This window comes from Crinia signifera, chromosome 9 (genome assembly GCF_055691185.1).
Source record: "Crinia signifera chromosome 9, ASM5569118v1, whole genome shotgun sequence".
Classification (NCBI taxonomy): domain Eukaryota; kingdom Metazoa; phylum Chordata; class Amphibia; order Anura; family Myobatrachidae; genus Crinia; species Crinia signifera.
The window spans coordinates 143,059,054-143,075,369 of record NC_139225.1 but is presented as its reverse complement, the minus strand read 5'-3'; the positions used below and the strand labels follow the sequence as shown (position 1 = coordinate 143,075,369).

General features: G+C 46.6%; 1 protein-coding gene across 5 annotated transcripts in view; it reads right to left on the bottom strand.

The window, feature by feature from the left end:
• MSH5 (mutS homolog 5) overlaps positions 1-16,316 on the bottom strand; it is a 77,794-nt gene that overhangs the window by 47,407 nt on the left and 14,071 nt on the right. For all 5 annotated transcript variants that reach the window (XM_083160060.1, XM_083160064.1, XM_083160063.1 and 2 more), the window contains exons 6-14: positions 14,191-14,312; positions 10,501-10,610; positions 9,905-9,940; positions 8,443-8,525; positions 3,831-3,876; positions 3,612-3,750; positions 2,357-2,419; positions 1,938-2,066; positions 1,109-1,181 (exon numbers count right to left, since the gene is read on the bottom strand). In XM_083160060.1, the coding sequence (XP_083016186.1) occupies positions 1,109-1,181; positions 1,938-2,066; positions 2,357-2,419; positions 3,612-3,750; positions 3,831-3,876; positions 8,443-8,525; positions 9,905-9,940; positions 10,501-10,610; positions 14,191-14,312 (801 nt within the window). The remainder of the gene's footprint in view (positions 1-1,108; positions 1,182-1,937; positions 2,067-2,356; positions 2,420-3,611; positions 3,751-3,830; positions 3,877-8,442; positions 8,526-9,904; positions 9,941-10,500; positions 10,611-14,190; positions 14,313-16,316) is intronic.

The following is a 16,316-nucleotide window of genomic DNA, read 5'->3' as shown; positions in this document are numbered from 1 at the left end:
AACCCCTTATTTAACCATGGTTTTAATGGTGTGGCCAATCACTGAAGGGTGAAGGTGAATAACATTATCTTGTTACAGTGGCAGATATAATGCAGCAGGTGAACAATAAGTTCTTGAAGGTAATGCGTCGGAAGCAGAACCAAATGGACCATCGTTAGGATCTGAGGGGCAGATTTATTAAGCTCGGTGAAGTGATAAAGTGTCTGGCTTTTATCACCAGCCAATCAGCTGCTAATTGTGAAGTTACAGGCTTGGTTTGATAAATGACAGGTAAGAGCTGATTAGCCGGTGAGAAAAACCAGACACTTTATCACTTCACCGAGCTTAATAAATCTACCCCTGAGTGACATGGACAAGGGCCAAATTGTGATGGCTAGATGACGGAGTCAGAGCATCTCCAAACCAGCACATCTCGTGGGTGTTCCCAGTATGCAGTTACTACATACAGTGGTAATCATGACCCAAAGACAGGGTCGTGGGTGCCCAAGGATCATTAGTGCAAATGGGGAGCGAAGACTGAAATGTCTGCTCCGATCCAACAGAAGAGCGTCTGTGGTACTAATTGCTGGAAAATTTATATCGGCCATGATAGAAAGGTGCCAGAACACACAGTGCATCACAGCTTGCTGTGTGTGGGGATGCGGGCTGCAGACAGGTCATAGTGCCCATATTGGCCCCTGTCCATCGCTCAAAGTGCCTACAATGGGCCCGTGTGCATCAGAACCTAATGACAAGAACCTAAACATTGTTGCAGGCCATGTCTTTATAATTTATTGGAATAGCTGGTAATAAAACTGAAACAGGTCTACATATGAAGGACCAGATGTATCAAGCTTCAAAAAGTGATACAGTGGAGAGTGATAAACGACCAGCCAATCAGCTCTGACTTGTCATTTTTCAATCCCAGCCTGTAACATGACAGTTGGAGCTGATTGGCTGGCTGTTTATCACTTTTGGAAGCTTAATACATCTGGCTCATGAAGTCGGATCCTTTCATCAGACAGGAGCTTGTACATGTGAGAATATAATTGATTTCCATATATTCTATTTACAGTAAATAATTTGATGTCATCTTATCATTTCCTCTTCAGGGACAAATGTCACTTACTGTCATCCACAGCTGGGTCTACATATGGTTTAATGCAAAATCGCTTTTGTATCTGGCTCTCCTCAAAATCCACCTGGGTGAAACAGCGGCAAAGAGTAAGAGGCAAAATGTTAGGGACAGGGACATTGCTCCAGAAAATACGGCAATATAATTATAACACAGAGTGTGACACGTGGGGGGGGGGGGGGTGTAGGAGGATCCCACATTGGAGCGAGTGGTGAGAAAGAAAAAAAATCTCTATGGAAATAGGATCGAAACAGCAACGCTCAGTGACAGATGTGGGTACTGAGGTGAGTTCCTAGGCCTCATTACGTGGACGCTAAGCTTTAGCAACTTAAGTCAGAATTAGACAATATCGGGCCGATATGTTGCTTCCTGTCAGATCAAATTATTGGTCATATGCCCGATTTGCAGATGCCTGCAGTCACACGCGAAATTAGCCAGCCGGTCACCACCTCCGCTGCCGTACTGTGCAGACAGCAGTGGAGCTGGGGAGGAGGTGAATGGATGCCTGTGTGTGGCATCAATTCTCCATGTGGAGGGGGCTGGGGGGGAGAACAGAGGCTGGGGGCAACCCAGCAGCTTACCTTGGTTCTGGGCTTGCCCCTAGCGAGGCAGTCTGGGGCCTGGCGATCGGCTGTCCCAGCATTTGGAGATGATGTAATCTCCAAGCGCTGCCCCTGTTTACACTGCGGATCGTCACGGCAGTTTAAGCGGTGCAAATCCCGGATCCGACCTGGCTTGGAACCTTGTTCCAGATACCAGGTAGGGTCCAGGATTTTGGTGTGAAAGGGGTATTAGTGAGCTCTACTAATAGAGAAATACAAACCACTTTGCTAATGATGCTGGCAATGTAGTGAAGGTCGCTGCTGAAAGCGGAAGAGATTCGGGAGAAGAGAGTCACGCTCTGCGGCAGAGAGCGGCAGATGTCTCCTATACAAACAGCATTGTACACCGTCTGTAAATAGAAAACAATGCTTGTAGAAACACATAATAATCCAATGATTAAATCAGATAGAGGACAGAAGAGGGCAATAATAATAATAAAAATAATAATTCATTACCATAATGAATACAGTACAGGAACAATGAAGTACATAAAAGATTTTCAGAAACGATACTTAGGAGAATTACGGAAATGCTTGAGTAAACAGGAAAGTCTTCAGTCTGTTTTTGAAGGATTCTAAAGTGGGGGTCTCTCGAACTGTGAGGGGAAGTGAGTTCCACAGAGTCGGAGCATTGACTTACCTTGTAGAGGGCCTGCCAGTCTGACACTTTGGTATTAGAAAGTGTCATGCGCTTCAGTATCAGCTGATGGAAGATAAACAGCAATGGATGAAATATATATAATCAGAAAGGAAAGAAACTCCAAAGCTAATACACCTAATACAAGGTTTTTCTCTCGTGGACCCGGGTCAGCAGGGTCCATTTACACAGGACTTCGACCCAGGTCCTGGCCAGGGTGGTATATGGACAGGACCTGGGTAGTGGGCAGTGTAAATGGGTATTCCAGGTGGTTCAACCCGGCTCCCATTTACAACAATGGGGATTCCCATCCTCTGGCCAGCAGCATCCTGCGGTCAGTATGGAGGTTGGGCGGGGGGCGCACACAGCCTCTGCTGCTGTCTGCTGACTGTGCAGACAGCAGCGGAGACAGGGAGGAGGTGAATGGGGGCAAACAGGGTGCATGGAGGCTGGAGGCACACCAGCAGCTTACTTTTTGGTGCTGGGCTTGCCCCCAGCTTCGTGGTCTGGGGCCTCAGCGCGGCGTTTGGCTGTCCTGGCACTTAGAGATGATGTCATCTCCAAGCGCAACTCCTGTTTACAAATCCCGGATCCGACCTGACTTGGAATCCTGGTTCAAATACTGGGTCATATCTGGGATTTTGGTATAAAAAGGGGTATAACAGGCATTTAGGCATCACTAGACGCAACACTAATGACCATTAATCAAAATAGGCAACTCTGATGTTTAAGTATGTTCTCTAAAAAGAAACAAAAAGTAAACACCAATGCAGAACATTATATATACAGTAGAACCATTATTTTGTAGCTGGGATTGATACTCTGTATATAAAAATAATTTAATTGTTACAATTCAAAAAGTTGTATGTGCTAGTCACAGCCCTAGCCAATAGAACCCGGTATAAAGCAGCCCAAAGGCTTTTTTCTCTGGTGTGCATTACCCTGGGGCAGATTGAACTATCTGTAATCACTTGTTAAGTATGATAAATGATGCCCCAGCCAATCAGTTCCTTACGGATATGTGTTTGAAAAATGACAGGAGCTGATTGGCTGGAGCATACAAGAATATCTCTCATTGTTAAATCTGCTCCTCAAACCTGAAGCACCTACATTCGGCATACCTCTGAGAGAAACCTACATCTAAATGAGAGTAAATCAAACCACAGGTACCCTCATTGACAGGCACGTCAGGCTGTAACATAAGCCGTGTACAGCTGAGGAAGTCCTGCAGTGAGAGCACAACGACTCTTGGACTCACTGGGATATTCTTTATGTTCTTCAGGCATCCCTGAAGGTTGTCTGTGGTTTCCTGGTTGCGGGGAGTCACGAAGAACTCAATCACGTCCAGGCGACAAGTCAGCTCTATCTGGTTCCTTGTAGGCCTCATAAACCACAGTCTGACATGTAAGGAAAGCAATGGTGAAGAGCAGGTGATGACGAATATATTCCTTAAGGAGAGAGTGATCATGTATCTTACCGCATAATATTTTCTCCCCACTTTGATTGGCAACGATTCAGGAGACCTACAATGTGAAAACACACGTATGCAAAGAAATCTATATATCTATCTAAAAGGCTAACTACTCCTCACCTCTATGATGTGAAGTACCGTCAGCGACCACTAGAGGCCACTTGACTGACTAAATTACTCCTTTATGTGCTAAAAGATGTCATAACAGAAAGTGAAAGCATTTTTTTGCGGGGATACTGATCTGTTTCAAACTTGCTGCATCTGGACAGAGGGAGCTAGATCTGGACAGAGATTAAAAGTAGGAGCAGATACAGAGTGATGGTGGGGTGGATTGTGTGTGACATAAAAAATGTCACTGCTCAAAGAGAAAGCAAAAACTGCCACAGCCCAAAGTTAAAGCACAATGCAACTAGTTAAACCCTAAAATGCTCCTGAAATCTGTTATCACAAATCGTGAAAACAGCAAAACCCCTTTGTTTCACACGTCGCACATGCTGCACCCCCAGGCACAGCCACCTATATGAGTAGCGACCTGGAATGTATTTGGCAAGCACTAGGAGGTTTGTACCATCTGCTCACAGCTTTGCATTATTAAATATAACAAAAGGTACAATACACCGAGTGAACTGACCTGTGGGTATTAGAGCCCTGATACAGAGGTGCACACAGGTACATGGGCTTCCGAGTTTTTGGTCTCAAAGGAATTGCAAAAATATGGAGATTTCTTACCAAATCTCTCACTTTCTGAATCTCTCATCCTATTAAATTTCACCCAAAGGGTAGGTGCATTACAGGGCCGGACTGGGACCAGAAATCGGGCCTGGCATTTTGAGCACACAGGCCCACCTGTAGCAGGCGAGTCAGTACTTATGTATTATCTGGGCTCCCATGTTAAATGCACCCCATTTTTTCATACCCCTACTATCCAACTACGCATGGAGTTGATTTTATATAGTGTGGCGAGCGCAGCGAGCCCCGCGAGGGGACGCGGTCTCATAAGAAAAACGGGAGCCCAGATATTACATAAGTACCGGCGGGTCCCTTGCGTGGCGAAGCCGCGTGGAAAAAGGGGTCATGGCCTCATGGAAAGGAGGCGTGGCATAAGAAAAAGGAGGCATTACACATTATGGAACACCCCGTAATGCCCATTACAGAATATGACACAATCTTTATGCCCATTACACATTATTATGGGCCATGGCAATTATTCCTGCTGGCTGGAGGCTGGGTGCAAATTTACCTTGTCTCAGAGAAGTTGTCTGTGCAGTGAAGTCTCACTGAGTCTGCACTGCAGATTGCAACAGCCACAGGCAGCAGAGATAAGTCAGAGGTGTGTAGGGTAGGGTAGGAATAGGAATCAGAAATAGACATAGACAAAACAAGAGCAGGACACTTACTAGTCTTGCACTGGGGCACTAGCACAGCAGGAGGACGGATCCGACTGCCCGGCCCTCTGCTTAAATAGCACCCCGCCGTGGCGCCGTGCAGCTTCTCCCACCCGCGGGAAATGATGTACAGTATATGATGATTCACCTGGCCGGCCCCTCAGCTCCCCCACCCGCGCTGGGTCAGGTGCGACCGTGTCATAACGCTGCGGCGTCATGTCGTCAATATGCAGATGACACGCGGCACACAGTGAAGCCCAGGAGGCAGTGGGCTCAGTGCTACTGCAGAAAGTTCTGAGAACTTTCTGCACAAAATCGGCCCACAAGGCCATCGGCCCTTCTGGCATTTGCCAGAAGTGCCAGATGGCCAGTCCGGCCCTGGTGCAGTATCTCATAATTCATTCAGGATCAGATCCAGGAAAATATTCTCTTAAAAATAAAAACTTATATTTTGTCTATGACATCATGGAGCACACTGGAATTCCATCCAAATATTAAGTCTTTTGAAAACCTTGAACGTGTAAAACTTAAGCTGGGTATACACTATACCAGTGATGGCTAACCTTGACACTCCAGCTGTTGTTGAACTACAAATCTCAGCATACCCTGCTACAGTTTTGGCATGGCCAAATAGCAAATCTAAACTGTAGCAGGGAATGCTGGGATGTGTAGTTCAACAACAGCTGGCGTGTCAAGGTTAGCCATCACTGCACTATACAATTATCTGGCAGACCATCTGTTCCCAAGCACTGAATAACAGCCATAGCCTCATGAGATATAAAAATCTGAGCCCATATACCTAGAGCTCAGATACCCACCATATTGTAGAGAAAGTTCATAGAAAGACCATTTTCTATGTCAGAAAGTCCGGTCCAGGAGCCAATCAGGAGCGGCCACCAATACCACAAATGCCGCTCCTGATTGGCTGCCAGAGATATTGACGGAGCTGCTGCTTTGGTTTTTTAGACAGTGACTATACAGCCGGGCAGCGCACAGCTCTTTCTGCCCGGCTGTCATTTCTTTAAATTGTGTGCGCCCGGTGTCACTCCCCCTTGGTATCAAGCAATTCCCCCCCCCCTTGGCAACAAGCAATTCCCTCCTCCTTGGCAAAAAGCAATTTCACTCCTCTCCGGCAATGAGCAATCCCTTCCCCCTTGGCAACGAGCAATTCCCCCCCCCCTACCGCAACGAGCAAATTCACACCCCTTTTGCAATGAGCATTTAACTCCCCCTTGGCAACAAATAATTCACTCCCTCTTGGTAACAAGCATGTATTCCCCCTTAGCAATGAGGAATCCCCACTCCCCCTATGCAATGAGCATTTCACAACTCCCTCTTGGCAACAAGCATGTATTCCCCCTTGGCAACGAGCATGAAGCCCCCTTAGCATCGAACATGATGCCCCTGGCATCGAGCATGAAGCCCCTGGCATCGAGCAAGAACCCCCTAGCAATGAGCATGTAGGTAAGTGGCACTTATGTGTCAAATATGTAATGGGCATTACAGTTTGTTATATAGTATGTAATGGGCATCATGATGTGTGGCACAATGTGTAATGGCCATTATGGTGTGTGGTCTAATGTGTAATACCACGCCACTTTTTGTGATGACACGCCTCCTTTCCATGAGGCCACGTCCCCTTTTCGCAGCGCAACAGTCCAACCTGCTTGTGTATTTGGATCTGGGACCACCCATTATCATATTTCTAGCTTTGCCTATGCTCCAGTGAATTTAAGAGCATTTAAATGAATATTTATTTGTATAGTGCTAGCCTATTCCGTTACCCTTTGAAAGGAACAACGTGGAAATACCATGGGACGTAGAAGTCCAGGGACGGAGCTGCATCGCAAGAAACAGCTGTTATCACAAGAGCTGTTCTTTGAGTTAATAATTGCATATGTTAGTACATATGCGATTATTAACAATGCAGAAGCCGGCGAATGCCAGCGAAGTTGGGCGGTGGATGTTAGAGCATCCCACCCATGGAATGTACTCTTATCCCCCATGGTTTGGCTAATAATATAGACCAAACACAGTACAAAAAAAGTAATGGATTAGAAACTCTACCAGGCCAGAAGCCGTAACATACTGTACGTCACACCAAACATCTGAAGCTTAAATCCTAGCCCCATTGATACAGACATCCGGGTAGACTTTCTGAAATATATAGACACCTCACATACATGACTGGCCAAGGTCAGCAAGTCAAACTTTGGTTTCCATCACTATACGTTCTCAAAAAGCTTCTTCAGCCACTTATACGTCATCTTTTTAACAGAAGCCAATGCTAAAATAAGGCTTCATCCGCAACATAAATTAGAGATTCAATTTGCTATCTTTGCTAGTGCTGCATTCGGAATCAGAATTGTGATGATCTTGGACATGAATGCTATAGTGGAATCCTCCTTGGGTGACAAGAAGGAAGGAAGGACAAAGGGCCTTCAGTATATGGGATCTGCAGTAAAACCTAGAACTCTGAACCTCTAGCTCCTCAATGTCTTAAATGTAAAGAGTCTGCTGTAATACGTACAATAATCCCACAATGCATTGAGAGTTCAGAATACGCTTCCTCTTCAGATGGACACCTGAATTCAGACACCTCCTAGGAAAGTAGCCGCAATAGCACTGTGGTGCTTATGATGTCCAACTGTAGAGGTTGATGCTAAAATACTAAGGAAGAGAATAGGCCCTAGACCATTTTACCCAGGCTTTGTTCCCCAGCCAGCTCCTCTGGTAGTGTTGCTACATGGTTTGAAGACCCTTGGCCAAGCACTAGCAGATGAAATGTAACTGAGGTTTACCCCAGACTTTATCTGATCACGCTTACAGCCGACAACAATCAGTCTCAAAAACAACTCCCTTTATTAGATATGAAAGATACGGATGGAGTAGAGGGATAGTGCCCAATCAAAGAAAAAAGGAGAGCAAACCCCCATGACAGGCAGTGACCCCTGTAGAAGTCCAGGTTATTGGGCCACAAAGAACTTAGGGGTAGATGTATGAAGCCTGTATAGTGGGAACAGGCAAAAGAAGTAGTTTCAATGAAGCCTGGCACTTTACCTTCAAGGTTGAGAGAGAGAGAGAGAGAGAGAGAGAGAGAGAGAGAGAGAGAGAGAGAGAGAGAGAGAGAGAGGGGAGGGAGGGAAGGGAAGGGGGGGGGGGGTAGAGAAAGAGAGAGATTGAGTTATTGATAGGGAGATAGGGAGAGAGAGAACGTTGGGTCATAATGTTACCAAATAGGCTCAGTCCCTCTTTAATACTGGAAGACATTTTATATACAGATGGATGAGTTTCACTTTTGAATATCTGCAAAACACTGAGAGAGGAATGTAATATAATATAAATTATTACTAGTTATTACATGCTGTTTGGCATTCATTGTGCACAATAAATTGTTCATACGGGTGTGGTGTGATTCCCGACAGTCATTAGCCCGACGTCGGGCTCCCAACTGCCCGGACTCAGACAGCGGGGGGAGCGCAACAAAGCCCCTTGTGGGCACAGTGGCTCACTATGCTCGCCACCTATTCTATTCTACCTCTATGGGGGTCATGGACCCCAACGAGGAAGAATAGCCAATGGCCGTCGGGATCCCGAGTGTCTGGGTTTTAACATTTGGGATTCCGATGTTAATGTAATGACTATCAGAATCCCACTGTCTGTCAGCCATCCGGCAACCCATACATACATACATACATACATACATACACATACCTCCCTCCTGATTATCGAGTCTTTGGAGGGACTTATGCCCCTTTCAGACCGCACTTTGTAAACGGTATATTGCCGTTTTTTTACCGTTTTAAAACGGTAATCTGTGCGGTCTGAAAGGTGCAGGACCACTTAACCGGTTAGAAAATACCGTTTTTTCTAACCGGTTAAAATGCAGGGTCCTACCCGTTTCAGAACAGGTATTTTAGGCTCAAAATTGGGTTCTGAAACGGTATTTAGGACCCAGCCAATGAGCTGGGTCCTAAATTCAGCACAGTGAATATTTAATGAGCGCTCATTAAATATTCACAGCACTGGAGCCGCCCCGCTCCCCCCCCCCCGCGCGCGTGTCGACACCCCTCCCGCGCGTGTCGACGCCCCCCCCCCCCCCCCCCCCCCCCGTGTCGACCTACCCCCGTGCAGCCGGTACCTCCGTTGTGGATCCCGGCACTGCAGTTCTGTATGGTCGGAAGCACTTATGAAAAAAAGTGTCTTTCAGAAAATGGCTGCCCCATAGGAAAACCTGTTAAAAAAAAAAACTGTCTTTCGTATGGGGGCAGCCATTTTCCAAAAGTCACTTTTCTTATAAGAAAAGTGACTTTTGGAAAATGGCTGCCCCCATACGAAAGACAGTTTTTTTAAACAGGTTTTCCTATGGGGCAGCCATTTTCTGAAAGACACTTTTTTTCATAAGTGCTTCCGACCATACAGAACTGCAGTGCCGGGATCCACAACGGAGGTACCGGCTGCACGGGGGTAGGTCGACACGGGGGGGGGGGGGGCGTCGACACGCACGGGGGGGTCGACACGCGCGCGGGGGGTGTCGACACGTGCACGGGGGTGTCGACACGCGCGCGGGGGGGAGGGGGGAGCTGCACGGAGGGGAGGGGAGGACTGGCTTTGACCCTGTATTTGGAAAGTGATCCATGATGGGAGCAATCTTTTCAAAGCAATTTCAATTTTGATTCAAATCAGTTTTCTTACCTGAAAGTATCTCGGTCCATATCAACAATGTCAGTCCTGGTCACAGAAACAGAACAGAGCTCAATTACTGTCCCTTCCTCACAGTGAGACAAACACAAATCACGTTCCAGGCCCTGGCCAACAACTGAGGCCTAGGTTGGTGCAAGGTTTCTCAGAAACCTAGGCAACACTTTAACCTGTTGACCATTTTCTTGGTCAATATATAAGTGTTAAATGTCGGGGGCCAGAATTGCCGGTGTCACAGTGCATTTTCAGATTTCCAGGACCCTGAAGTTGGACAATTTGCTGTAGAAAGTGATGGTGCTATTGTCATGGTTACTGGAAAGACAGATGACATTTGTGGCCATTTTGTTTTGAAGGGGAGTGTAAATTGATAGGTCTACTGGAGGTGCAAATCAATGCCCCAACATTTCAGCAGCACACAAAATTCTTGGTATGCCTGTGCTATATTAAGTAAGTTTGTGGCCTCTCGTACATGGGCCAAGAATTCTCATGGTGGCCATATGCATGTAAATGCAATAATCTAATCAGCCAATCATTTGCAACTCAATACATACAAAGGAAGAGGTCTGCTATTAATGTCACACAGAACGTACAAAATGTATTTCTTGAGGCTTATGATGGGGACTCCCACGCTGCTGTCCTCCAACTCCACTCCAATCCTCCTCCGCTCAAGGAATTTAAGAAGACCACCAAGAGCGCATACCTGAAAAAGACAATGAGACGTTCATGCAGGAAAGACAGAATATTTAATGGTAATTTAATGTTTTTCTAAAAAAAATTATTGCATACATTTTTCAGTTAAATAAATTCATTAAGTTGGATATGTACTTGTGTAATAGCACGGCGCCCGGCTACGCTACATTTTCAGCGTAGCCTAAGCTACGCTGTCAGCGTAGCCCAACGGCTGCCTAGCGTAGTTAGCGTAGTGACTCCGCGGCAGCCCAACTCTGTCCCCGGCGTCCATGGCTCTGTCCCCTACGTCCATGGCAAGCCTAGTGAGCGCCTCTCACACAGCGCCGCTAACCGCCAGATACCCTGTGCTGACTGACGCTGGCGGAGAGGGGATCATGCGTGTGCCGGCAGAGAGAGGCGTTCCATCTGTCTGAGACGCAGGTGCATCTCAGACACTCCTGCGTCTCAGTAATTATTGCGGCAGGGTACTGCAACCCTGCTTGTGTCCGCTTCAGGGGTTTGGGTGGGTTCAGTAGCACGTGCGTCTCGTGCACAAAGGGGGTATGCGGACGCAAGTGTGTCTTATGCACAATAAAGGAGGCATTTGCCAGTGTTCCATGTTACATACTGGCAAATGCCTCCTTTTCAAACCCCACTATCCACGCCAGCCTGAAGTGTGGCGAGCACAGCGAGCCCCGCGAGGGAACGCGTTACGTGTCCCCCCGACCTGTTCATACCCCCACTATCCACGTCGGCATGGAGTTGATTTTATCAAATGTGGTGAGCGCAGCGAGCCACCGCGCCCGAAGCATGGCGAGCGCAGCGAGCCCCGGGAAGATTTTAGTGAATAATAAAGAAGAAAAAAAAACACAAAAGTACAATAATATGAAATAACAAGACCAAAGAAAATAATAAAACAGTTATTCTTCAGCTTCTGCATTTACGGAAACTGCAGCTGAAGTTGATGTAGTTGTGTCTGTATCGGTGTCGTCTGCTTTGTCAGCCTTTGGGAGCAGAGTAAGGGCATGAAGAATCCGCTGGAAAGCGTTTTATGCGCCGGCAGTTTTGCGCCAAATGAATTCCTGGAGATAGAAGTCCAGATTTTGGCACGCAGTGCCCCTTTGATGTTTGTTAGGCCACTTACAAGATCCCCAAAGGCGTTCAATGTTTTGGGTATGAACCCGTTTTCGGATCATCAAAATTATAGCGGTGGTTTACCCGTGCATGCTGGTACCCTGCCTGCTCCAGCTGTTGAGTATTATATGCACCCCAGCAATCAGAGTATATAGTCATCCCCGGTTCTATATATTTGTTGATGGCGGACATCAGGGTGCTGGTGTCACGTCTGTCCACAGGCGTTATAAAACACTCACCGGTGTCTCTGGAAATGCCTCCAAACAGCCACTGTTGAGGCAGCACACATCCAACGTAACTTTTTCTCAGGTCTCTGGTCCATCTCAACTATTTACGCCGGACCGCCAATCCGGCGTTGTGGCTGCGACATTAAGTCCACGGTGCAGGCCTCCCGCATAAGGTTATTGTACAGCACAGTGGTTTTGTTCGACAACTTTAGTTGTCGCTCACAAAACGATATGCTTGTGAGCTCCTCTGCCCATGAATAAATAAAACGGATTAGGGTAAGAAATGGGACACGACACCCCGGAAACCAATGTGCCGCCCGGAGACTTATCTTCTTTCGGCAGGTTTTAATGTGGCAGCGCCACATGCACTCCTTCATACTCAAGCGCATTGGGTGGCCATTAACACAGGTTTATGTCAGTGGCAGCAAATGGTGCTGCTGAAAAAATGCCACTGACTCCTCCTCTCTCCGCGGCAGGTTAAACATGCTGAGAGGTTCTGCAGTTCTGCATGCTGAGAGGTTCTGCAGCCATTCCTAATTAACAGCGTCAGAAATAATGCAGTCACTTCACCTTCACCACTGACTGACTGCGTAACGCTGACTGACTACGCTGGCCGCAGAAACACTACGCTGAATCTGACAGGGACGCTGACTGCGCTGGCCGCGGGAACCCTACACTACTTCTGACTGACTACGCTAACTATACTGAGCGCGCGGACACTACGGGCGCCGTGCTATTACACAAGTACCGATGGATATTATTAAAACCAGGCCATGAAGGAAGCGGTGAGGGCCAAGAGGGCGGTGTCCAGAGAGGACTGGTCTGGTACCTCTGGGAGACAATCTCAAACAAGATGGATCTGGTAAGGTCTAACATCTTCTTGGGACACAGGAAAGACCTTATTAGTGTCTGTAGATTGAGTGAATCTGAGTAATTAAATAATTAATTAACTCTGGCCTTTAAATCTAGCAATGGTTATCAGGAGAAAAGAGATTCTTCTCATCACGAACCTTACGGATGACACCTAAATAGGAGGTTACCTTCAATAATACAGTAACTCCAGTGTTGATTTATAATGATATGTGTGCTTCCAGGACCTTTAATGCCAAATCCTGCCTTAGTCAGGCCCAGATAGAGGGCAGCATCACTCATTAATACACATGCCTACATGATGTGGTCTACAAAGCTAAGCAACGGAGTCAGAAGCGAGAATCTGGAGCCACTGTATCTGTATATGGGGTTGCTAGTTGTGACACTCCCCTATAAATGTCGCAACACAATCGCTTTTGAGTTTCCTCTCCACCGTTACTACCCACAAACCCTCCCTTTCAATTACTTTGCAAAAAAATATCCTCTCTGTGACTGTCACAATATGACAAGGGTGGAACCATGACGGGATAGAAGGAAGGGGTAGAGGGTTATGGGGAGACAGTGACACAGGGGAAATGCACAGTGTGACACATTGGGTGATGAGAGGAGTTGGGGGAGGATGGAGAGACAGTGAGTGACAGGAGAGGGTAAAACTTTAACAAAGGCTTCTATGGTAAGAACCAGCCATAGTTGTCCATGTTAAATTCAAAACATTTGCGTCTATGGAGCCACGCACAGTCTATCAGGTGCGGAGCTCCCCTGATGCCAGCTCCTGATAGGTTGAGAGGAAACCCATTGACTAACGTCACTGGGAATCCCCTCATTTTCAGATCCTCAGTACGTTTGGTTTCAGATTTTTGCGGTTTGTATTTTTTAACCCCTAGATGCTACTTGGACCAAAGAGGATACGATCTACGCTGGTGAGTATAATTATTTTTCACACAGTTTTTTTTTTATTTATTTAATCTTTCCATTTTTTACACAGAGAAGCATCGCACTGATCTGACTGATCTGTGCGATGCTTCATGCTCGTCCGTCTTTGGGTGCCGGGTAACTCAGTAGCCAAATACGAATCACTTCACCTTTGTAAAACACAAGTGGATCAGCAATCTTAGTAAATTTCCCTCACAGCACACATACGTGAGAGGAGGATCTCATTGCTTTTAGCCCTGGGTTGTTTTCTCTATGAGACCCGACTCCCTTAGTGAATCCATCCAGGCTGCAACTCTGCCTACTGTCCTGATGGAGAATTATTGGATTTGAGTTGCAAGCTATATGTGACTCAAGCTAAATATACATGCCACATCTTGTAGCACACATTTTAAGTCTGGGCTGTGGCCAACTATTAATGACAATGTAAAAATGTTCTTAATCCCTTACCATAAGCGGGCAGTCAAAGGGAATGATGGAGGAGAGATGCAGAATCTTCTGTGGCTCAGTGAGGTTAGAAGGCAGGGATGAGAAATTTCCTAAGAGGACCCTCTGCTTACAGATGGGCAGTGCTGATTATGAGACAGAGAAACGCTATTAGAAGTCAGATCATTCCAGCTTGAATCACTTTATAGAACATTTCCAAACAGATATAGGTAACGAGAGCAGCAAATGTAATGCAAGCATTGTCACGATAACAGAGAATAAGGTGCATCGGTGAAACAAAATCCCTGATAAGTGACAGCAAGTAGTAGCTTTTTGGACTAGATGTTTAACCCCAGGTGAATCCATTAGTCACATAAGAGCATCCAATGTAATATACTGTAAGGACGGTTTCACACACTCCGGCTCCTGCCGGCCGCGAAATCCCGCACGGCCAGGAAGCCGTGTTGCACACATCAGTTTAGAATGGAGGGGATGGCTGTCCCGTGTGAATGGACACAATAGTGTCCATTCACAACTACTGTGTGTGGCACGGCTTTTGGCCGTACGGGATTTCGCCGCCCGGCAGGAGTCGGAGTGTGTGAAATAGCCCTAAGGGTAACTTCTCACTGGTAATATTCCCTGATCTCTTTGCAGTTTATAAGAATGCTGACCACACTCTTCACTTAACACTCTTCCCAGCACTGTCTGCTGCTTCACCTCCCAACCAGTGTTCCCTCTAAGCTGTGCGCACGTGCGCGCGCACACAACTCGACGAGCGTGCGCACAGACATTACAACAGAGCGCACAAAGCAGCAGTGGTCCCTTTTTGCTGTTGTGGACTCAATTATTGTGTGTTTCACCCATTAACTACATTGTGTGCTGTGTTTTGAAAGTTTAAATGTTTAATATCATTTTGAAGTAAAGTAACACAAATGCTGAACATCATTTTCCAGTTATATATAAGTGACGCACAAAATATTAAATTTCCTTCCAAAGTTGCACAGCCCAAATCTTTGGCCGCACACAGCCCTCGTAAAATTAGAGGGAACATTGCTCCCAACTCATACTGTGGCATACTGGAAAGGCAGGGGTTACAAACATTGAAGAGTTTTAACAGCCATGTAGCCTGATCAGTGAGTGGGGTAGTTCCAGTTTCTTGGACATACAGGGGGATGGACAGGAACAAGTCTTAGGACAAAGGACAGTGAGAAAGTGTGAGCTGAGGAGTGAGAATGGAAAACACGGGCTAGTGTCCAGTGATGAGAAGCCATGCTGCGGCTGTGGAGAACAGAACAGGTGACCTATTCCACAGCGGGATGTGGGTGCTGCTAGGAAGAGCAAGAGATTCCATTTTCACAGTGTGATGGCAGTAGCAGCAGGAGAGATTAGTGGAAGGAACAAGGGGGATCCCCACCTTCAGGGGTACCCTAGCAGCAAGACGGGAGGAGTGAGTCTTGGGAGAGGACAATATGGGTGAGTGGTAGGAAACTGCGTGAGGCAAGAGGCCCCCAGCGATATGTCCATGAGAGATCCCGGGTTAGACTGCAGAGGATCCCCAACAAGTTGGGGGAGAACACACTGTAAAGAATACCAGTTTGCGGATGCCGCACTACTGGTTCCCAGAGAATGCACAGGTATGTAATGAGCTTCTGTCCCATTATTGTTCATGCTGCAAGTGAAGGGAAATGCTTGACTTTCTGAGGTAACCTATACGAATATTGTGCTGGAGAGAGAAAAGCAAGGAATTAACTGTGATTGTCATGACAACCCTTTTAAACTTTAAATAAACTGCTTGCTGTTTGTGATGAAACGACCTGGTTTACCATTCTTACATCACTGCCACACCCATCACTGGCTGGGTATCACAATGTGATCTATACAGAGGACACCCAAATCTACCTATCTTCCCCTGACTCATCTCTTATGTCCATTTGACTCTCTGCCATCTCTGACATCGGAACAAATCCCCATCAGCATAGATTACTGGAACGCACTGGCACAATGTTAATGAATCGCTGTTTCGTCCTTCATTAGGTCATAGCTAAAACGCTTGGTTTAAGGTGCTCCACATGAAACCTAACATACGAGCGCAGGAGCATATCGCCAGTACACACTGAGCAATGCACGTTTTATGCCGGTACAATCTGCTC